The sequence below is a fragment of the Chiloscyllium punctatum genome, chromosome 29 (genome assembly GCF_047496795.1).
Source record: "Chiloscyllium punctatum isolate Juve2018m chromosome 29, sChiPun1.3, whole genome shotgun sequence".
Classification (NCBI taxonomy): domain Eukaryota; kingdom Metazoa; phylum Chordata; class Chondrichthyes; order Orectolobiformes; family Hemiscylliidae; genus Chiloscyllium; species Chiloscyllium punctatum.
Window position 1 is genome coordinate 80,618,513 of NC_092767.1, and position 23,200 is coordinate 80,641,712.

General features: G+C 41.5%; 1 protein-coding gene across 6 annotated transcripts in view; it reads left to right on the forward strand.

Annotated features, from left to right (window-relative positions):
* The window catches only part of ercc2 (excision repair cross-complementation group 2), a 46,997-nt gene that overhangs the window by 11,136 nt on the left and 12,661 nt on the right, over positions 1-23,200 (forward strand). For all 6 annotated transcript variants that reach the window (XM_072549575.1, XM_072549580.1, XM_072549577.1 and 3 more), the window contains 14 exons: positions 1,195-1,257; positions 3,100-3,213; positions 5,000-5,116; positions 6,703-6,819; positions 7,621-7,744; positions 8,206-8,302; positions 10,201-10,334; positions 10,742-10,910; positions 12,002-12,120; positions 13,736-13,805; positions 15,802-15,871; positions 17,129-17,230; positions 18,663-18,726; positions 21,879-22,000. In XM_072549575.1, coding sequence (XP_072405676.1) covers positions 1,195-1,257; positions 3,100-3,213; positions 5,000-5,116; positions 6,703-6,819; positions 7,621-7,744; positions 8,206-8,302; positions 10,201-10,334; positions 10,742-10,910; positions 12,002-12,120; positions 13,736-13,805; positions 15,802-15,871; positions 17,129-17,230; positions 18,663-18,726; positions 21,879-22,000 — 1,482 coding nt within the window. The remainder of the gene's footprint in view (positions 1-1,194; positions 1,258-3,099; positions 3,214-4,999; positions 5,117-6,702; positions 6,820-7,620; positions 7,745-8,205; positions 8,303-10,200; positions 10,335-10,741; positions 10,911-12,001; positions 12,121-13,735; positions 13,806-15,801; positions 15,872-17,128; positions 17,231-18,662; positions 18,727-21,878; positions 22,001-23,200) is intronic.

The following is a 23,200-nucleotide window of genomic DNA, read 5'->3' on the forward strand; positions in this document are numbered from 1 at the left end:
ATTACCCCTCTCACCTTTAACCTATGCCCTCTAGTTTTGGACTCCCTACCCTGGGAAAAAAGGCCGTGACTGTTCACCCTATCTATGCCCCTCATGTTTTATAAACCTCAATAACGCCTTGACCTCTGATGCTCCTGGAAAAACAGTTCCAGGCTATTCAACCTCTCCCTTTAGCTCAAACTCTCCAATCCCAGCAACATCCTTGTAAATCTTTTCTGAATCCTTTCAGGTTTAACAACGTCTTTCCTATAGCAGGGAGACTAAAATTGAGTGCAGTATTCTAAAAGTGGCCTCATTAATGTCTTGTACAGCTGCAACATGACACCCTGACTCCTCCTCAATGGACTGAGCAAATGTGCTAAATGCCTTCTCTACCCTGTCTACTTGTGACTCCACGTTCAAGAAACTATGCACCTGCACCCCTAGGTCTCTTTGTTCAGCAACACTCCCTCACATTTAACTAAATTAAACTCCACCTGCGATTCCTTGGCCTGTTGCGACCCATGATGGGTCACAGGCCTCCAGTCCAAAAAACAATTCTCTACCACTCCCCTCTGTCTCCAACCTTCAAGCCAATTTTGTATCCAATCTAATAGCTCCTTTTGGATTCCATGTGATCTAACCTTGACAACCAGTCTATAATGCAAAACCTTGTCAAAGATTTTGCTGAAGTCCAAATAAACAACATCTACCACTCTGCCATCATCAACCGTCTTTGTCACTTCTTCAAAAACTCGATCAAGTTAGTGAGACACGATTTCCCACGCACAAAACTATGTTGCTTGTCCCTAATCGGTCCTTGTCTTTCCAAATGCATGTCCATCCTGTCCCTCAGAATTCCCTCCCTCAACTTACCCACCACTGACATCAGGCTCGCCAGTCTGTGGTTCCCTGGCTTTTCCTTACAATATTAATCCTTTCACGCTACTGAAGTTCAACTGCAGATATCACCTATTGTTCTTCTCAGCTCAACTGACTGGACAATTTGCTCTGGCTGAAGGTCCCTCAGTACAGGCAGGTATCTAGGCATTGTTAGAAATTGATGTATCTATGCTCTGTCTCACCCTGTGGATGGGGTCAGTTCAATTCACTAATACATCTCTTTCTGTATCCATTATGTTTCTGTATGTGAGAGAGGCCCTGTCTCTGCACCTCTAAATATTCTCACCTTTTTGCCTTTCCCTTCCCATCTAGGCATATCCAACAGAAGTGACTAAACTCATCTACTGCTCTCGAACAGTTCCTGAGATTGAGAAGGTAGGTGCAATTTGTGAAATCCCTATTTTTGTTTTAACAATCGCTGTATACACTGCAAGCCAGGATTAAAATTATCTTTCATTGATGGATCTGCCTCATCCTTATCACTCGCGCCTCTCTATCCTAGGGGCACTGAGACCAAGTTTAGTTCCTCCAACAGTTTACGCTGTGTTATTTTCATTGTATTTATGAAGTTGTTTCTATTTCCAGCATTTAAGTTTTGATGATCTTGGACACCCAAGATTTTTGTTCAAAATATATAGTAACTAGGAAGGGGTAGAGAATGTCCCAAAAGTGGCCACATCACAAAGAGAAAGTGAATCACAGTTGAGGGTGGAGTAGGGGAGGGAACTGATGAGAAATGTCACCACTCTGCTAAGTAGAACTGAAAATGTTGGACAGAAATTGATCTTCCAATCACAAGCTGTTTCTCCTCATGTTTGCTGTCGATAGGTTAACAAATCAATCCATCAGCAACAGTTGTGTGTTTGGTGGGGGTGGGGGGGGGGGGGGGGGGGTGGAGGAGGGGAGGGGAGGTGGGATTTGTTGCAGCTAGGCCAGGATAGGAGGCTGCCAAGTGAGGCAGATAGGGAGGGGAGGGTGCCAGGACATCGGCAGGGTGTGTGTTAGTGGCATGTGTTTAGGGGATAGGGTGGGGTGGGAACAAGGGTGTGTGGTTAGCAAGTCAGCCAGGCAAGGTGGCTGATTTATCAGAACGGGGCAGTGAGTCTGCCTGGTGATCTGGGGGAGGGTAACAGGAGCTACATGAGTGAGTCTGACAGTTCGGTGGGGTAGGAGGATCTGCCGTACTTAGCGATAGGGGTGGCAGACAGTTTACTGGGTGAGGCGATAAGCTACAACTAGAGAAGGGCGAGGGACAAAGTGAGTGGGAGAGTTGCGGGGGGAGGGAGACTCTCAGCTAAGGAATGCCTTGCTGACTGGGAGCCAAAATAGCTTCAACACACAGTAATAAGTTCAGTGCAAATAAATGTGCTGCTTATGAACTGTGTGCCAGTTATTGAAAAAAAAATTACCTTCTATTGCTGATGGTTATTGTCTTGTGTCAATTTAAATATGGTGGTGTTTTCATTTAAGTTGAATCGAGGATTGATATTTATTGAGAATATTGATTGTTCCAATTCTTCAGTGAATTAAAATCCTGCGCCTCAACACAAATAGGAGAAAGTGAGGACTGCAGATGCTGGAGATCAGAACTGAAAATGTGTTGCTGGAAAAGCGCAGCAGGTCAGGCAGCATCCAAGAGCAGGAGAATCGACGTTTCGGGCATGAGCCCTTCTTCAGGGCTGAAGGGCTCATGCCCGAAACGTCGATTCTCCTGCTTCTTGGATGCTGCCTGACCTGCTGCACTTTTCCAGGAACACATTTTCACCTCAACACAAATACACAATAATGTTACTGTGTGACCTCATCACTGAATGAAGGAGTTGGCGAGAGTGAGGATGTGACTGCAAAAAGTTCAAAAAATAACCCTCTTGATCTTGGGTGGTGGGGAAGGGAAGAAACATTATGTTGACCCTTGCCAGGATGTGCATCAAAAGATCTGTGGACAGTCTGTGTTGCTAACATGTAAAAACCTTAATTTTGAGCACTGCAGTTTGCTGTGTTCATTTAAAAAGGATGATAATTCTGAACATTGCAAACCTGTTTATTCAAAAAAACTCTCACTCTGTGTATTCCTCCATCCTCTCCTCTGTCTCTCTTTTGCTCACTTTCCCTCTGTCTCTGCCCTCTCCCACTCTTCTCTCTCTTCCTCCCTCTCTCTCTCTCTCTCTCTCTCTCTCTCCCTGTTCTCTCTTAAACCTCCCACCCCCATCTTCTCAGGTCATTGAGGAGTTGCGGAAGCTGATCGATTATTACGAGAAACTGTCTGGCAACAATATTGAATTCTTGGCTCTGGCTCTGAGCTCCAGGAAGAATCTCTGCATCCACCCAGAGGTTAGTTTTGCTGAACAGTGCTCTGTGTGATTGTTGAAGAAGCAGATGCTTACATGCACTTTGGATCTCCTTCATCTTTGTGCTCTGAACTGACAGGTCAGTCTCCACAAGGTGATAGGGTGGTGAGCTTTCCATTGCTCCAACTCATCCAATATCTGTCTTGCTGGTCATGTAGACTGAGGTCTGAGGAGGGAATAAGCTGTTCTGCCAGTACAAATTTCAGTGAATAAAAATTTAACTCTAAAGTTGTAATTCACAATTCTTGTTAAAAGTCAAAAAACCGTGGCTTCAATCTCAATTTTGGGATTTCGGTGTAGAATTAAGACTGACCATCAAACTGTTGTAGAGTCAGTGCTCGCGAGTGTTGCTCTGTTGTCAGGTCAGTGCTGAGGGACTGCCAAACTGTCAATGGGTGCTGTCAAAAGAGCCTTGGTGAGTTAACAGAGTGCACCTTACAGATATTATGGACTTTTGGTACAGTATGCTGGTCATATAGGGAGTGATTGTTAAAGGTGATGGATGGGTCACAGTTCAGTTGGACTGCTTTGTCCTGAATGGTGTCAAGCTTCTTGAGTGTAGTTGGAACTGTGTCAGCCAGGCAAGTGGGGAGTATTCCATCATATTCCAGACTTGCACCTTATAAATGTTGGACCAGCATTTGGGGAGACAGGAAGTGAGTTATTCACTGCAAGATTTCTAGTCGGTGATCTGCTTTTCATAGAATCTTAGAAATCATTCAATCCCTACAGTGTGGAAACAGGCCATTCAGCCCAGCACGTCCACACCGACCCCCTGAAGAGTATTCCACCCAGACCCATTCCCCTTCCCTATCACTCTACATTTCCCCTGACTAATGCACCTAACCTACACATCCCTGAACATTGTGGGCAATTTATCATGGCCAATTCACCTAACCTGCACATTTTTGGACTGTGGGAGGAAACTGGAGTAGACACAGGGAGAATGTGCAAACTCCACACAGACAGTCGCCTGAGGCTAGAATAAACCTGGGTCCCTGGCGCTGTGAGGCAGCAGTGCTAATGACTGAGCCACCATGCCACTCACAAATGTGTTCTGAGAAAATTTGCTGTAGAACCACAACTTTTCTCTACTTTTTAAAATAAATGATGCAGTTCTTCTGCAGTTTGATATTTATATTGCTTTTATATGGCTGGTCTAGTTCAATTAATGGTATACCCAAGATGTTGATACTGAGGGATTCAGTAATGGTAATGCCATTGAATGCGAAGACCACAGCTAAATTCTCTGTCGCCAGAGATGGACTTATTATCAATCGTAGCTTTCAAATTGATAAGGTAGGACATCATTTCGACTGGGACAACACATCCATCCTAGGACAAGCCAAAAATAGGGACACTCACAAGAATTTCTAGGAGTACAGCATTCCAACTGGAACTCTACCATCAAACACATTGACTTGGACCCCATTTACCCCCTGAGAAAAAGAACGGGAAATGACATTGCCATAGGAAATGACGTCACCAACCCAAAGAAACCCAAACATATAAATATAAAACAGGAAACATCAGCAATGCTTTGTCTGGAGGCTTGCTGAAGATGTTACCTAGTATGATGATGAAACGTCTGAAAATGAACCTTCCAGCTCAGCGAGCAAACCTACATCCAATTTTCAAGCTGTGGAGCAATGGCACTAGTTGGGTGAAATGTTCCAAGAAAACCTGTTGTAGGATTGCAACTTTTCTCTACTTTTTAAAATAAATAATGAAGCTGTTCTGTAGGTTGATTTTTATCTTGCTATTTACAGGTTAGTTCTCAGAGGTTTGGAAAGGAAGTTGATGGAAAGTGTCGTAGCCTGACTGCATCACACATCAGAATGCAGCACTCCAGCAATCCCACTGTGCCCATCTGCCAGTTCTATGAGGTACATTATAGCAGCTAAGATCTGTAAAGTCTAAATTAAAATCCCTGCCTAGTAACTGAACAGTCAGGTTCTTTACACTTGATGTCTTTACACCATTGCAAGCTTGGTTTGCTTAGTGTGAGCATTTTTGGACAGACCAGACTGCCTTTGCTGTTGTGAATGTTTATTCCACATCCAATCTCTACATCCTTGCTGCATCCTCTCTTGGTTCCCCACATTCACTTGAAAATTATTGTTTCTTATATGGTGAAAGTTTATAACATATTGTTATTTTCAACTTGAGTTCAAATGTAGAGGTAAATGGGTTTTAGGTCTGCAAAGGTAACTTGTTTTTTTGAAGGGTCAGAAACATTGGATCAAAACAGCATTTCGAAGAAATCATGTGACTTAAGCCAAACAATTGGGCAAGTCACCTAGACAATCACTGGTAATGATTTACTAAGTTACATTTTTCAACCCAGTGAAAAATAAGCCAAAAGCAAGTTCAGTCTAGAAGGAAAGTACATCTGCTGTTTAGCAGCCCTAAAGGAGTCAAAGTAGCAGGAAAAAGCCCTGAAGTTTCTTTTTTTAGAGTTCCGTGAGAAATGTCAATGAGTTAGCTTGTGCCTGAGTGTCAGGGAGAGATAGGGAGAGTCACTTTTGATGAATGTGCAGAAAGTTACTAAAGGGAAATGCTTGTGATCTCAATAGCTGAGTAAGACATTGTTAAAAATAAAGTTAGAATTGACACTTCACTGGATTTAGTATCTGTCAAGTATATTGCAGAGAAAAATGTTGAATCTTCCTTTTTGTCATTTATAATAGCATTTTACCAAATTGTCCTCTACTTTTTTTCCCTCGAGCATAATAAACTTCTGTTCTTTTGTTAAAAGTAAATTGGCAGCCTCATGTGAATTATATTCAGTGATTAACTATTAGGTAACCAAGTTGCAAAATTATAACGTATGATCTGTCAAGCCAGGTTTCATTGTCGGATCTGACTTTTCTAGGTTTGCCACCAGCTGAGATTGGAACCCCCCTCATATCAAAACTGAAGAAAGCTTCCCTCCCTCTCCTCGCACTCAAATTCTCCTCTCTCTCTCCCTCTCCTCACACCCTCAGCTCCCCTCCCTTCATCTCCTTTTTCTCCCTTTGTCTTATTTTGTTCATGAAATATAGACAGCATGGGCCGAGACTAAAAATTATTGAGAAAGTGATGACTGTTTGCGTAGGAATTCTGGGATTCCAGTAACATTGTAGGAGAACTAGTCCGGATGGTGTGTAGTTTGGAAGGAAGCTTTCATTTGGTAATGTTCTTATGCATCTGTTGAAGTCATAGGTTAGACGTTGCTGCCTCCAAAGCCCTTCGTATTCCTTCCAATTTGTCCCCATCTCTGGCCTTCCTCTGTCTCTCTCCATCCTACCCTTCGTAAATCTTATCTCCTCTCTACAACCTGCAGTCTACTTTTTAAAAATTCAAGTTTGCCAGTATTTGTGATCTTCTTTTATTTAATGGATACCTCCAGCTTGTTAACACCAGTCACTATGTTAGCTTTCTCACTGAGTGATTGATTCTGCAGTATGTGTTTGTGTATTTTCTCTGACAGGAGTTTGATCTCCATGGGAAACAAGTGCCACTGACTTCTGGAATTTATAACCTGGATGACTTGAAAGCTTATGGGAAGCAGAAAGGATGGTGTCCCTATTTCCTGGCCAGATATTCTGTAAGTGCATTCCACCTTTCCCTTTGGCAAATGACAAAGTTTTGGTATCCAGTTCTCTTCAAGGTAAGGCATTGGCCCTGTACTGCACCTTTGACCTTGTACTGTTTACTGAATAAGCTTCAGGGTGCATTGATGAATTTTTCCTCTAGAAAGTATTATAGCTTAGAGAGTGTTGGAGAAACTCAGCAGGTCTGGCAGTACCTATTGAGAGAAAACCAGAGTTAACATTTTGAGTCCAGTCACCCTTTATCAGAACTGATCCTGATCTCCTTCACAATGCACATATTCCTATTCCAAGGGAAGGATCTAAGCCAGACTACCTGGAATATTGTGCTTCAGCTCCAATCTTTCCTGAGTTTGCTGAGGTGATGATTGAGTGATGCGGTCATCTGCAGGCTTGGCTAAGGGCATAGGGAAAATATCTGCCAATACTGTCCTGATTGTTCTGTAATGACCCCCAGCCAGGGGATCTGTATGGGCATGTGGATGAGTGATTATCTGCAAGACAGTGAATATACGTACACTTGTCTTTATGTGTGCAAGTGACAATGTGACTGGGTTTGGGAAGTTTGGATCAGAACAGAATTAGGCTTGAACAGGACAGTGCTATGGTAGAGTAGGTCACTAGGACTAACTAACAAGTGATGTCTCCATCAAAGTTACAGGGATTGAGCGGTTCTCTGTTGAATGGTGTCCAAACCAGATGTTGTCTTCAGAATGGGTGGACAAATGTTTTAGAATCATATGTTATTTAACTGCTTTTAATCCACAAATGCATCAGCTTTGTGATACTTCTGTCAGATTCTACACGCAAACATCATAGTGTATAGTTACCACTACCTGCTGGACCCCAAGATTGCAGACCTGGTCTCCAAGGAGCTGTCTCGGAAATCAGTGGTGGTATTTGATGAGGCTCACAATATCGGTATGTTGTTATACTGCAGTTCTCAATATATTATAGTAAGATATATAATTGTAATTATGTTTATTTATTGTGATCCTTTTCATTTCAGTTGACAACAGTTTCTGTGTGACCTGTTTCTAGGTCAGGTGCAGAATACCTTAGCAAATCATGACCCCATTTCACTAAGTTCAGAACTTGTCCTTATTAATCATATCGATCATGGGTGTCTTGAGTAAATGGGATAAAATTTTGTGCTCTGGACTTGGAATGAGTGTATCCCTCGTTTATTTTATAAAGATAAAATGCTCTTGCAGCAGCAAATCGTGGGAGGTCTTCTTTCTGACCAAATCTGGATTCCATCCCAGAATTGTAGATCTAGACCATTGATTGCTCAATTTTACAACGTTCTGATTGTCCTGTTCTTTTTAAAAACATGTCCATATATTTGAAAACAAAAATATTTTTAACATGTCATTTTGCAGACAATGTATGCATTGACTCAATGAGTGTGAACATTACTCGGCGCATGTTAGACCAATGTCAGAACAACATTGAAACAATACAAAAGACCATCCAACAGTAAGTCATTCAGTCGGTATTTTGATCAATTTTCTTCATGGCTCATTCTTTCACAATGACTTGGCCTAGAATAGATTAAACCAGATATATAAACAATAAAACCAAATAATGTGGATGCTAGAAATCAGAAACAATATCAGGAAATTCTGAAGGTACTTGGGTTTCTAGAGAGAGAAAAATGCTTAATATTTAAGGTCAATGGCTTTTTGTCTTCTGAAAGACCATCAACCTAAAATATTATCTCTTTCCCTTTCCACAATTGTTGCCAGACCTAGGAACAAGATGGACTGGAAAAATGTTGTTTTTCCACTTGGCTGCTCATGATTAAGAACAGCAATATATTGACAAGATGGAGTAAACTCTGAGCAGTAGCAAGAGACTCATCATGACAGGGCCAGATTGCAGAGTTTGCATTTAGGCAGATGCCAAGAGATTTTTATTTGTCCCCAGAGAACAGTGAGAATGTGCAACTTGTTTCTACATTGAATGATTGGTGTGAATAGCATAGATACATTTATGGGTAAAATGGATAGATGTGAGAAAGAAAGCAACAGAAAGTGAGGTTAAGTCGATATTTATAATCAGTCTATTTGGATATGTTATGACATACTTGTGGAGCTGGCGGGGCTTGAACCTGGGCTTCTTGGTTCAGAGATAAGCTTACTACCTCTGCACACAGTAACAAAGAAAATTAACAACACGGGAACAGGCCCTTCGGCTGCGCCGATCAATATCCTCTATCTAAACCTGCCTATTTTCAAAGGATCTGTATCCCTCTGCTCCCTGCCCATTCATGGATCTGTTTCGATACATCTTAAATGACACTATTGTGCCCGCCTCCACCACCTCCGCCGGCAACGCGTTCCAGGCCCCCAAACCAAGGTCCTTTCCAACTGTAACATGACCTGCCAACTCTTGTACTCAATATCCCATCTGATAAGGGAAAGCATACTGTATGCCTTCTTGATCACTCTGTTGACCTGTGTTGCCACCTTCAGGGTACATTGGACCTGAGCACCCAGATCTCTGTCAAGAATTTTGCCCAGGACTTTTCCATTTACTGTATAGTTTGCTGTTGAATCGGATCTTCCAAAATGCATTACCTCGCGTTTGTCCGGATTGAACTCCATCTGCCATTTCTCCGAACAACTCTCCAATCTATCAATATTCTGCTACATTCTCTGACAGTCCCCTTCACTATTTGCTACTCCACCAATCTTAGTTTCATCTGCAAACTTGCTAATCAGACCACCTATACCTTCCTCCAGATCATTTGTATATCGCAAACAAGTAGTCCCAACCTGGATCCCTGTGGAACACCACTGGTCACAGGTCTCCATTTTGAGAAACTCCCTTCTACTATTACTCTCTGTCTTCTGCTGCCCAACCAGTTCTCTAGCCATCTAGCTAGTACACTCTGGACCCCATGCAACTTCACTTTCTCCATCAGCCTACCATGTGGAACCTTCTCAAACGCTTTACTGAAGTCCATGTATGACATCTACAGCCCTTCCCCTCATCAATCAGCTGTGTCACTTCATCGAAAAACCTTAAATAAGGAAAGTGTGAGAAGGCTCAGGTGGTTCATCACCATTAACATGAATCATTTGGACTGAAAGGCCTATTATCGATCTATAAACTTCAGCAATTCTACAGGCTCGCTGATAGAGTGGTTGCTGTTGTGTAAATACTGTTGGTTCTTGTTGCTCAGACATCAGACCATCCTGCCAATTACTAGGACCCTCAGGGAAAGTTTCTGTTCAGATTAGGAAATTTACTCAAGTGGATTTCTCAGCATGAGTTTAAAAATAATCAAAATGGAGATGTGTTTTCTCACATATTAGACGTTCACTCAATGGTTGTTAATCCTCTCGCCAAACAACAGTTTTTCTCTCCAGTATAAAGGAAACAGATGCTGCCAAACTGAAAGAAGAATACAGACAGTTAGTGGAGGGGCTGAAAGAAGCTCACATTGCCAGAGAAACAGATGTCTATTTAGCCAATCCTGTATTGCCAGATGAAATTCTACAAGGTACAGTAAATGAAAGCAATTGCAAAATGTTCATGAACTCATACGCACTTTCACTCAAACTGTTCTTTTGATTATGGTAAGCTGCAGAGTACTGCACCCTGATGGAAATTCAGTTTATTTTTGCCAATTTATCTCCAATTTCCTCCCTCTTCTCCAAAAGGTATGTCCTGGGCACCTCGCGAATGTAACTATATTTTACCCATTGACTTTGAACCGCAGCTTCCTCAATGTTGGCTGTTTCAGACTTGAATTCCCTTTCCATTCTGTCTACCCACATCACATAACGGTTGATTTGTTTCATGGTCCTGTTGCCTCTGTTGTTCATCCTTGATGCACCCTGCCTCCTCACCTGGATTCAGGAGAATGGAGCTGAGCATTAATCACATGTTCTTTTGTTGTGAATCCAGAGTCTGTTCCTGGTAATATTCGCACGGCTGAGCATTTTGTTGGATTTATGAAGCGCTTTGTGGAGTATCTGAAGTCCCGCTTACGAGTACACCATGTGGTAGCTGAGAACCCACCCTCTTTCTTGAAAGATGTTTTTGATAAAGTCTGCATTGAACGCAAACCTCTCAGGTACAGAATCCTGGACTAATCTAGTTTATCGGTTTCTTCATCACTCCTGATGGTGCTGAGGAATGCTGGTCCATGGCCATTGACACTTTATCCATGTGCCCATTCTTCAGGTGAACCTGGATATTAACGAATTGCTGTCAATCTGAGGGTATCACCTTGCAAGGTTGACATTTACTGCCCAGTCCAAGTTACCCTAAAATTTTTGATACGTGCCTTGGAAAGCCTCTTCAGAGGCTACTTAAGCATCAACCTTGGGGGTCGGGATTCTAGTCATAGGCCAAACAAAGACAGCAGGTTTCCTTCTGTAAAGGACTTCAGGTTTTGTCAAAACTCTGATAAACACATGGTCACTTCTACTGATGTTAGCTCCCAGTATTGTATGTGCAAATTATTGGATCATCATAGGGCCACAAACCAAGTGTTAGACCAGGAACTATGGTGAATAGGGCTGATAACTTCCAACTGGGGTGGGTAACCAGGACCAACCTCAGCCCCCTCCTGAGTTATGGTCTGCTAAATTTGAGGACATTGAGAATTGAACCTAGGGGCTTGGCTTCTATTCATTCATAGCATGAGTTTCACTGGCAAGGCCTGGCATTAATTGCCCATCTCCAATTGCCATTAAGAGTCAACCACATTGTCATAAGTCGGTGTTTACATTTTGGGCCAGACCAGATAAGGATGGCAGATTTCCTTCCCTGAAGGACATTAATGATTTATTTGGGTTTTTACAGCAATCAACAGTGATTACATGGTCATCGTTAGACTGGCTTATATTATTCCAGAAATTTTACTGAATTCAAAGTTCGCCATTTGCCATGGTCAGGTTCAAATGCCTTTAATGTTAGCTGGGCATTCTGGATTGCTGGTCCACTAACTTTACCTTTGTACCACCACCTCCCCTTCAGTGTGTTGAAGCTGAAAATCAACCAGAGCTACCCTTAACTGTGTAGTTTGTGATTGTGGATTCTTCAATGGCTATTGACATAATGGCATTTGCAACTTAGTTTTGAATGCAGTCAGAGTGATAATATTGTGATCTGTGTCCTATGTATGTGTATCCCTCTCTCTCTCTCTCTGTCTCTCTCCAGGTTCTGTTCAGAGAGGTTGCGGTCTTTGCTGCAAACGCTGGAAATTGCCGATCTCAGCAACTTTTCACCGATTATACTTGTCTCAAACTTTGCTACATTGGTCAGCACTTATGCCAAAGGTAGTGATTCTTGTACTGGAAATGTCACTTAGTGCCTTATCATTGCATTTGTACTTCAGAGACATCACAAGGCTTTTGAGCCTCTGATTTGTGCTAATTAGCAAGTCACAGAAGGAACTGTGGTTGACCTCAGTGCCTCCGAACAATAGGCAGTTCCGGACCTCTGATGCTGGCTGGATATCAGCTGGAAAATAATTGGGTAGGCTGAGGCCAATCTGGAATTCCCCTTCCCGACAAGTAGACTGCTAACATTTACAATATTATCAACAATCACACATGAAGCATTGAAGAGATGCATCTGTGATAAGGTTGTTGCAGTACCTTTGGTGAATGAAGCTGAGAAAATCTTCAGATTTCTGACTCCCGCACCAGGCAGTTATATTAGATTCTAGGCTGTCGATGAGCTCTACTGTGCTTCTTTGTGTTGGCCTTCATGTGATCTCATAAACCAATTTTTGAAATGATAGATGTTTGGGCTGGCTGCAGACCAGTATACTTGGGATCATCTTCCAGTAATCTGAACAGTGTTGAATAATGGAATTTGTGCTTATTTAGGGAGTCTCAAGGCCTTGACCTTCATCAAACTGTGTCTAAATTGCCCAGAGTTTGGGGTATGTTCCTACAGGAAGTGTGTGTGATCTCCAGTTTACTGCTAATGTGTTTGCCTCAGTCTGAGGCAAATGCCGAAACATTCAGTTGGTCAGAACACTTCTGGGTAGTGGATAAAGGTTGGGTTAATATTTCTGTCAGTGATGACTTGATAGTTTACTTCCATCTATTCACTGAGGTTTTCTGACTTACTAGGTGTTTCCAGTATTCTCTGGATTTCTGGGAATTGGTTCAAACACTGTGCTGATGTTTCACTCCTGTTAAATTTCAAAGGAAACTGAACACTTGAGTAAAATAACAAAACCAGTGGCAGCTATATATCTGTTTCCAACATCTTCAGGTGAGGAGGGGAGGAAATTGATGAAGAAGTGATTCTGTCAGGAGCAGACATCAATAATTGGGGATTACACCTTAAAATATTGGATTGATCTACAGAGAGCTGGCAAGTCTGGATGCGCTAAATAGCCTCCTGTTATGCTATAATGGTTGTAAGGCTCTATGAACTCTTTTTCCAGTTAATTTAGATACTGACCTTTCAGAATCTCAACAACCTGCCCTGGGAAGAGGTTTCCCATCAGTCATTCTTTGTGAATTGCCTATAGAAGATGCCCAAAGAGAATATGAGGTGGTTCATGTTGGTGCTGTTCTTCTGAGTGTGTGGTGGGATGATTACCTTCTGTGATCATCCTGCCAGAGATTCTCTGCTCCAGCAGTGTCCTGATGAGTGAGATGGACAAGTGTCTGCAGGAAGTCTTTGCAGAACCAAGGCCCCAACACGGTGTCTGACACAACATGATTTACTCCGCTTTCTCCAAGTCAAGAATACGGAAGGAAGTGGTTCAGTTGGTTTTACCCCTGTTTCATATTCCTAATATAGGAAATGGTATCAGGAAATCATAAGATGCAAATCCTGGATGAATGTGCAGCCCTTCATGTGGGCAATTTGCTGTTTGACATTTTAGCACTTCCTAAAACGTTTTCATGGTATTTTTGTTTACTACCCAAGGTTTTACCATCATCATGGAACCTTTTGATGACAAAACGCCAACAATTATTAATCCAATACTTCACTTCAGGTAGGCCGAAATCTGCACAAATTATATTGGCTAACTGGGAAAGTTTTTGTTATATTTTTGAATTACATTGAGGGTTTTCCTTTCATTTTACCAACTGTCTAGTCTAGTATGGTCCAGGATGCAGAGTGAAGATTTGCTATGTCCTACCACAGTATTAGCTTTTCATTTTATCCCTAAATCAGGTTGCTAAGTTAATGCTAAAATAAGGTCAGTTTTGGTCTGTGGGTCTACACTTCTGAGAAATTTAAAACCTGTCCAGGGATGTTTAGCTCATTCATAAAGATCCTTCCAGTCATTAGGGATTGAAATTTCCTTTTATCTGTAACCAAACACAGTTTTATTTACGTTTAGCAATGGCCAGTAGGTCAAAGGATTAGAATTCAATTTCTGCCACAAAGTAGCTTCTGAATGATGTCACAGTCTACCATCGGTTATTAAATATTTTACAGCCATTGTGAAGATTTGAGTGTGACCAAGGGAGCAGGTAATTAAAGACACAATGTCTGATTAGATCCAATTGTAATCTGACATTGACTGTGACCATGTAGGATGTCTGGTGCTGGCAATGTTTTATCAAATCAAACTGAATCTTATTTATTTAATCACGTCTAACTAAACTAATTAATATAATCTGTCTAATCTAGTCAATCTAAAATGACTTCTATCCAGATGTGTTCCGTCCATCACAGTTGTACTTGCTTGCTGATGCAGATCTATATTGGCTTCCTTCCTTTTCTGTGTCTAGATTGGAGTCTAAAGTTTGCAATACTTACTGACCTCAAATTCACTTCTATGTTTCCTGTGTTATTGAGATGCTGTAGGGAGTGCTTGAGTAGCAGCAATGAAGGGATAGCCCAGTAACACGACATCAGACCTTAGACTACCCACCAGTGACACCAGACAAGGTCCTACATTGATTGTTTCTTCATATGTTTCCTGATTGGCCTCGATAATAAATGCACATGCTAGTGTGAAATGAAGTAGTACAGAGCAAACAGGGTTTAAATTCCATTTGTGAAATTAAATTTCTGCTTGTGTAGAGTCAGTCTAAATGGTAGTTGACATTGAAAATTAAGGCAAAAGTGAGGACTGCAGATACTGGAGATCAGAGTCAAGATTTGAGTGGTGCTGGAAAATCACAGCAGGTCAGGCAGCATCCGAGGAGCAGGAAAATCAATGTTTCAGGCAAAAGCCCTTCATCAGGAAGGGCTTTTGCCTAAAACGTTGATTTTCCTGCTCCTCAGATGTTGCTTGACCTGCTGTGCTTTTCCAGCACCACTCTAATCTTGAAAATTAAGGGCCTGGTCTGATTGTTCAGAGCAGTGCTTTTGTAGTAGAACTGATCTTTTTATTTGTGGTTAGAACTTCAATAAGTGCATTAATGGAATGAGCTGCCAGAGAAAGTACTGGAGGAGGGGACAATTACAGTGGATGTGTATATGAATAGGAAGAGTTTAGAGGGACATGGGCCAAATGCTGGCAAGTGAGACTGTCATTTGGAATATCTAGTTGGCCTGAATGAGTTGGACCAGAGGGTCTGTTTTGTGATGTATGACTGTATTGGGAGGCCATAACATTTTGTGATGATGCCATTTATTGGTCAGAGGTCTGTAACTGCAGTGTGACCTACAGCCGTTCACATACAGAATTTCCCTTTTATAAGATATTCGCATTAAGAAAATTCAATTTCAGATGTTGATTTTAAAATAATATTTGAAATTATGGAATAAAATTATACACATTTCATAACTTTGAAGAATATTTTAGATATCTCTCACACTAGATAAACTTCAACAAGGTAAGTTAGAGGATTCTTTTGTTGAAGGAGATGATCATTTTACAAGGTGCTGTTCCATCAGTGTAGCTCTTTGGTATATTAAGGCTTCATTGAAAACCAGTCCAGATAAGAATGGTTTAATGAAATTCTATACAAATAAAAATTTGTATTTATTTGAAATATACTCCTAAAATTATGCTTTTGAAATCTTTTCATAAGCTGCATGGACCCATCCATTGCCATCAAGCCTGTGTTTGAGCGATTTCAGTCTGTGATTATCACCTCAGGGGTAAGTTGCACAATTTTTATTTATGTAATTGAAATGTGATTTTGTTTCTGTGGCTTGGTGATATCCAAATCCCCTGTTTACATTTCTACTTTGTACAGACTTATCATTAAGGATATGTTGTGTATCGAGATTGTGGCAGTTGGTTTCACTTAAAACAACTTGTTTCAGTATTACGTGATACACTTGCTATGTGCTTCACTTAATCCATATCACTGTTCCCACTCTCATCCCAATCATTTTATCATTCTCTGCCTGATGTATATCTGCTTACAGGTCTCATTAATCCAAGTTAAGGGAGGGTAAAATCAATAATTCTGAGTATTGATGTTGTTCATAATTACAAAGTATTAATAGCACAGAAACTGGCCACTCAGCTTAACTGGTCAATTTTGGTCTTTCTGCTCTACCTAAGCTTTCTCTTTCTCTCTCTCTCTCTCTCTCTCTCTCTCTCTCTCTCTCTCTCTCTATATATATCTCTCTCTCTCTATATCTCTCTCTCTATCTCTATATCTCTCTCTCTATATCTCTCTATCTCTATATCTCTCTCTCTATCTCTCTCTCTCTACATCTAACTGTATCAAGATAGCTTATACCTCCCTCATATAAGCTCAATGTGAGCAAACATTAATATAACACAGACAATGTGAACATTATCAACACAATGATGTCATTATATGCAACTCTCTATAATTACAGTGTACATAATATACACTGTTTTCCAAAGATTGTCCTCATAGAGTCATAGAGGTCTACAGCATGGAAAAAGGCCCTTCTGTCCATCAAGCCTGCACCAGTCAGTAGCAACCACCTAACTATTCTAATTCCATTTTTCAGCACTTGGTCCATAGCCCTGTATGCCTTGGCATTACAAATGTACATCTAAATACTTCTCAGATGTCTTTAAAGTATTCATAACCCTTTTCAGATCGCTGTCCTTTATGTTTCTTCCTACCACATTCCTTACTCCGCCCAATCCTGGTGCATTACTAATGTCAGTTACACCATCAGAAGCCAATCCCAATCTTTTAACATAGAAGCATAGGAGCAGGAGCAGGCCATTCGGCCCTTCGAACCTGCTCTGCCATTCATCATGTTTAGTTGCTCTATCCTAACTCTTCGGCATCATTAGGTTCAACTGGCAGCCACTCTTCCTTTTGTTCAAGGAAGTATCATTTTGTCTTTTTGCTTTCCACCTGAAACCTCCTCTTGGCTTGAAGTAATACATTGTGTATTTTTTTTTTGTTGTGTTTTTACCAGACATTGTCTCCACTTGACATGTACCCAAAGATCCTCGATTTCAGACCTGTTATCATGGCAACTTTTACCATGACCTTGTCAAGGACCTGCCTTTGTCCTCTGGTGAGTCTGCCTGTTTCAAACTATCAGTAAGCTCATGTAAGTCACACCATTCCTTTATAAAGCTTTATTTTCTGTTGTTATTTTCAGGGCTAGGTTCTCCAGTTTCTATCAGCAATGAGATTAGATGCCAGGTGATTTTGTGGACAAAATTTCTGAAATCATTTTCCACATTATTTTAAAAAAGAACTCACCATGTGCAATGCCACAAGCAATAAATTAGTTTTCTCTGAGTATTTAAATCCCACTGTCAGAAGCATATACCAGGATGACCCCAACATAGTTCTGTCAGTTATTCCAGGACTCAGTGCCATACCAGCTAGTGTGAGCATGTCTAATGTGGCATGAGGCTTCTACATATTGTCAGTTTAAACAAAGCATTGATGGTCCTGCCTCTCTCAGCTGTTTGAAATATACTCCCTCTGCCCATCCAAATATTTTCTGAGTGATTCCAGGGTAAACGTAGCTGTTCTGGGTTACACTTTGGTATTCACCCGCTGTGTGAGGAATTGTGATAATGCTGCTCCTTTAACAAGGTTATGTTGTCTTTGGGCTTTTTTTAAGAGGGGCCGTAAAGATAGAGGTTCCAGTATGTCTGGATTTATCTACTTGAAGAAACTTTTAAGTTTAAAAAAAACACTTGCACAATGAAAGGGGAGTGGTCAGTTCTCCCACCTCAGCTTCTCTCTGGTTTGGTTTGAGCAAACTGTTTTGTTTGCAGCAACTGCTCCAGTTTTAGCTGGGAAGCTGCTGGACCGAAAGAAACAGCTCCAGGTTAATCCTCTCGCTTGCTCGCTCTCTGTCTCTGTCTCTCTCTCTCTCTCTCTCTCTGACATCTCTCATGTAAGAACCTGTGTTTGAATTTACCTGTTTTGCCAAGGGGGTGTTTATGGGGATGTTGCAGGTATTTGGACCAGCATCATTTAGGTTGCTAGAATCAATTGAATTTTCAGATAAGGCCAGCTGCATCACTCCTGGTACATACACTTGCACCTGCTTAAGACCTTTAGAAAAGTTAGGGTCTGGGCTACCTTCTCAAACTGTTTTGAGGTGGTCTAGCCTGGTCCATAAGAGAATTAATTCCTAGCTTTTCACTTCGCACCTTGACTCTGTGCTGTCTTGCCCTGCTGCTCTGTATGCGCATTCAAGAGTGCATTGTATAATTACTTAAATAGAAGTAATGTATCCAGTCACAGGGAAGATGCAGGAGTAAAAATGCTTAGAGAGGCAGTATAGACACAATGGGCTGGATGGCCTCTTTCTAAACCCTAAAAATTATGTGGTTCTTGAAAGTGATGGAGTTACCTTCTAACCACTTTGTCTAAATCTGTGTTTGTCCCTTTTATCTGGAATCTTTAAGACTGTTTTGCTCCTCCTGTTTAAGTGTTCTCACTACGGTTAAGTATCACACCTCAGCTGCTTGCGTTCTTTTCAGATTGTGGGACGAGGCAATGACCAGGTGACGATCAGCTCCAAGTTTGAAACGAGAGAGGATATCGGTGAGTGAGTGGACGATCCCACTGTGAGCAGATGCATCTCTCTTAGGCTTGGTTACAGCAGTCAAGAGCCCTTCCCAGTCCCAATTGAGACCTAGACAATTGAATAATCACCCTTATGTCTGGGTTTACATCAAATATTTGTCCAAGGCAGAAGAAGGGATTTCCTGCAGAAGTAATCTACACTGTTTAGTCCAGTTCCTGTGGATCAGCCCAATGCTGACTACAGTACAACCTTGATTATCTGAATTTCGGATTATCCGAACAAGATCTCAAGGTCTCAATGCTTGGGTAAAATGTTGTCTGAACATTCGATTATCCGAACCAAATACTCCCTGCCCATTTCTTTCGGATACTCAAGGTTGCCCTGATTACAGAATTTAATGAATCTCTTTGCCAGTCAGGTGTGTGAAATCTTACCATTTAAATAATAATATGCCCTTTTGTTTTTCTGGCCAAAATGGGCAACCTCACACTTATTCACATTAAACTCCATCTGTCAGATTCTGGCCCGTTCTTCTAGCCTCTCAATATCCAACTGTGAATTTTGCTTTGTTACATTCTGTCCCTATTTATACAGCATGTAAATAGTTGAGATACAAGAGCTGAATCCTGTGGCACACCACTAGTCACAGTTGCCATCCAGAGAAGGACCCATTTGTCCTGACCACCTGCTTTCTCTCAGTCAGTCAGTCTTCTATTCAAGTCAATACTCTATCCTTGACCCCCCAGGATCTAACCTTCTGGATTGGCCTTTTATGCAGCACCTTGTCAAATGCCTTCTGAAAGTTTAGATCTACCACATCCACCAGATTTCCATTATCTGCTTTGCTGGTTACATCTTAAACTCCAGCAAGTTTGTCAAGCACAACCTGCCCTTTCATAAAATTGTGTTGACTGATGAATTGAGCTTTGTTTTCCCAAGTGTTCAGTTATCACTTCTTTTATGATTGACTCCAGCAACTCCCTCACTTCAGAGGTCAAACTAACTGCTCTGTAGTTTCCCACTTATTGTCTATCTCCTTCTTTGAACAGTGGTGTCACATTATTATGGTAAAAACAATGACTGCAGATGCTGGAAACCAGATTCTGGATTAGTGGTGCTGGAAAAACACAGCAGTTCAAGCAGCATCCGAGTAGCAGTAAAATCGACATTTCAGGCAAAAGCCCTTCATCAGGAATACAGGCAGAGAACCTGAAGGGCTCCACCTTTCAGGCTCTCTGCCTGTATTCCTGATGAAGGGCTCCACCCTTCAGGCTCTCTGCCTGTATTCCTGATGAAGGGCTCCACCCTTCAGGCTCTCTGCCTGTATTCCTGATGAAGGGCTTTTGCCTGAAACGTCGATTTTACTGCTACTCGGATGCTGCCTGAACTGCTGTGTTTTTCCAGCACCTCCTAATCCAGTGTCACATTATTGTGGAGGCCAAGTCATTGTGTATATTTAAGACGGAGATGGATAGGTTCTTTATTGTCAAGGGGATCAAGGGGTATAGAGAGAATGGGGTTGAAAAACCTATTAGCCAGACTTGATGGGCTGAATGGCCTAATTTCTCTTCCTATGTCTTATGGTCTTATTAGTATGTTTTCAGTCTACTGGTACTTTTCCAGAATCCAGGAGACTTTGGAATATTATAACTCATACATCCAGTATTTCTGTTGCCACTTCCTTTAATGCTGTAGGGTGCAGACCATCAGCCCCTTGAACTTAGCAGCCTTTAATCCCATCAGTTTAATTAACACCTTCTCTCTAGTCGTAGTCATTTCACCAAATTCCTGTAGTAACTACAGTTTTGGGAAGAAATTATTATCTTTCACTGAAAACAGAGACAAAATATGAGTTTAGTGCCTCTGCCATTTCTGAGTTTCCCATATGACCTCACCATTTTCATTCTCTAAAGGGCCAACATTTACTTTTACTGTTCTCTTCGTTTTTATACATTTAGAGAAGCTTTTGGTATCAGTACCTGTGTTTTCTGCAAGTTTCCTTTTGTAGTTTCTCTTTGCTCTTTTGATTTTATTTTCCATAACACTTTGCTAATATCTAAAGTTCTCCCAATCCTTGAGAGTGGCACTACCTTTTGCTGTATGCTATGCCCTACATTTTCTGCCCTTGATGTGATCCCTGACTTCCTTGTTAAGCCATGGATGATTTTTCACCTTTCTACAATTCCTCTAAGGAATATACTTTGATTGAGAGGTATTTAATATCTCCCCAAGCATTTGCCACAGTTCTTCAACTGTCCTGCCATTCAATATTTTTGCTCAGTCCACTTGGACCAATTCCTTCCTCAGGCCTGTGTGACTACCTTTACCCAACACTAAAACTCTTGACTGGGACTCTGTCTTCACTCTTTCAATCTGAATTTGAAACACCACCATGTTGTGGTCACTCCTTCCAAGAGGATCCTTAACTACAAGATCATTTATCAATCCTTTCTAGTTACATAATAGGGAGACTAAAGTAGCCAGTTCTCTGATTGGCTGCATGACATGTTGCTGTAAGAAACAGACCTGCGTACACTGAATGACCCTTTCTTCTAGGCTACCCTTGCCAAAGCGATTAATCCAATCAATGTGCATGTTCCAATCACCCATCGTTACTGTTGTACCCTTCTCACAAGCCCTCGTTATTTCCTGGTTTATAATGTGCCCTACATTGGAAGTTACTGTTCAGGGATTTGTAAGTTACTCCTACCAAGGGGTTCCTTCTCTTGCTTTTTATTTCTCCCCAAAAAGAAACTGAGAAAATGTGGAGGTTGTCAAACCTCGGGCAATGAGTCCAAGTAAGAGGCAGTGAGTGTGCAAGGGGCAAGTATCAGGCAACTGCAAGTCTACTGTTAGGTTTGCACCCATTCACTCAGTCTTTCCACTCAAACTGTTGTTCCTTTGAACTTTCTCCTCTGTCTTACCATTGGAACAGAAATAGACTGTTCAATCCCTCCAACCAGTTCTCCTGCCCCTGCACACTCACTGCCTTTTGCTCTGACTCACTTCTCTTGAGGTTTTGACAACTTCCACACTTTCTCAGTTGCTGAGATTGGTTACAAGCCAATTGCTATTCTCCACTTTTCGTAATGAGGGCATTCATCTTTTGCTGGGGTTCCTCAGTAATTGCAACCTTTGATAATAACTGAGTTCTCTCTTTTGGCTCCAGCTGTGATTCGTAACTATGGTAACCTGTTGCTGGAGATGTCGGCCATTGTCCCAGATGGAATTGTGTCTTTCTTTACTAGTTACCATTACATGGAGAATATCGTAGCCTCCTGGTATGAACAGGTAAATGACGGGCTTTTCCTTCAGACTCACTCAACCTTCACAGCAACTGATGATTCAGGACGTGACAAGTTCCAACAAGGACAGGTCTCCTGGCTCAAGAAGATTTGTTTTTAATATTCCTCATTGTAACTTGATAGCATGCCCCAGCTCAGTAACTGTTATGTGCAGCCACTGACGGGCATATCTCTATTCCAACTTGTGGTCTATCCTGAGTTATCCGATCTGTTGACAATGGCTTTGGCTTGTGAGAGTAACCAAAATTAGGGACAGTAGACACAGTTCATTGTGTGGTGTTCATTACGATAAGATGCATGTATCTGTGTCAGACTGCCTGCCTATGCATGCATATGTACATTTGCACTGGCGTGTACATGATTGGATGTATGTGTCGGTATTTGTGTTCTTCCTCATGTATCTGTCTAGTTGCATGTTTGTGTTTTGTTGTTTGTCCTTTGCTTCCCTTTTTTGCCCTCCCTTCTCCTTTCCATCGCAACCTCCCCTTCCTGCCTGATCTGTTTATACTCTGAGCTGACTAATGATCTACTCCTAGACACCAAATTCAATAAAAAGGAAAACAACCTTTAATCAGAAATGGAAAAAGTTAGCGACATCGCAGGGTTTAAGTAAGTACAGAAGTGGATGGGTGAACAGCAGAAGAAGAGAAGTTCTGTGATAGAGTGGAAGCAGGAGTGATTCATTAAGTGCTGGGATGAAGGTCCATGGCAAAATGAGATGGTGTTGGTAAAAGTAAAAGAACAAAATATATTCTGAGAATAGGGCTTCCCAGCCTACTCCCCCTCCCAGTGGGATTGCCAGCTCCAATGAAGCAATGGTTGTTGTGGGGTTCCAAGCAAGTGTGAACAGTGGGGACCCTTTAATTGCTGAAACTTTTTAAAAAATGGTTGGTGAATGCTAACTGCCTGATCTTGCAGACTGAAATCCTGTCCTAAAGATCCAGTAGGAAGACATGCTCCTTTTACTTATAAACACTGTGCATTAAACTGCTTTACCCCTCACTGCTATCTCAGGGTTCTCTCTCAAGTTGTTGAGAGCGTTGTGTCTGAGCATTTTGTCCAGACCGCAGTAAACTGCCTAATCGAAAAATAATTTCTTGTTCCACAAGTTTTCACTTGAGTGGTCAATGCAGGGCGGGGAAGGAGAGGATAGGATTGAATTCAAATAAAAAGCAAGTTTGTCCTT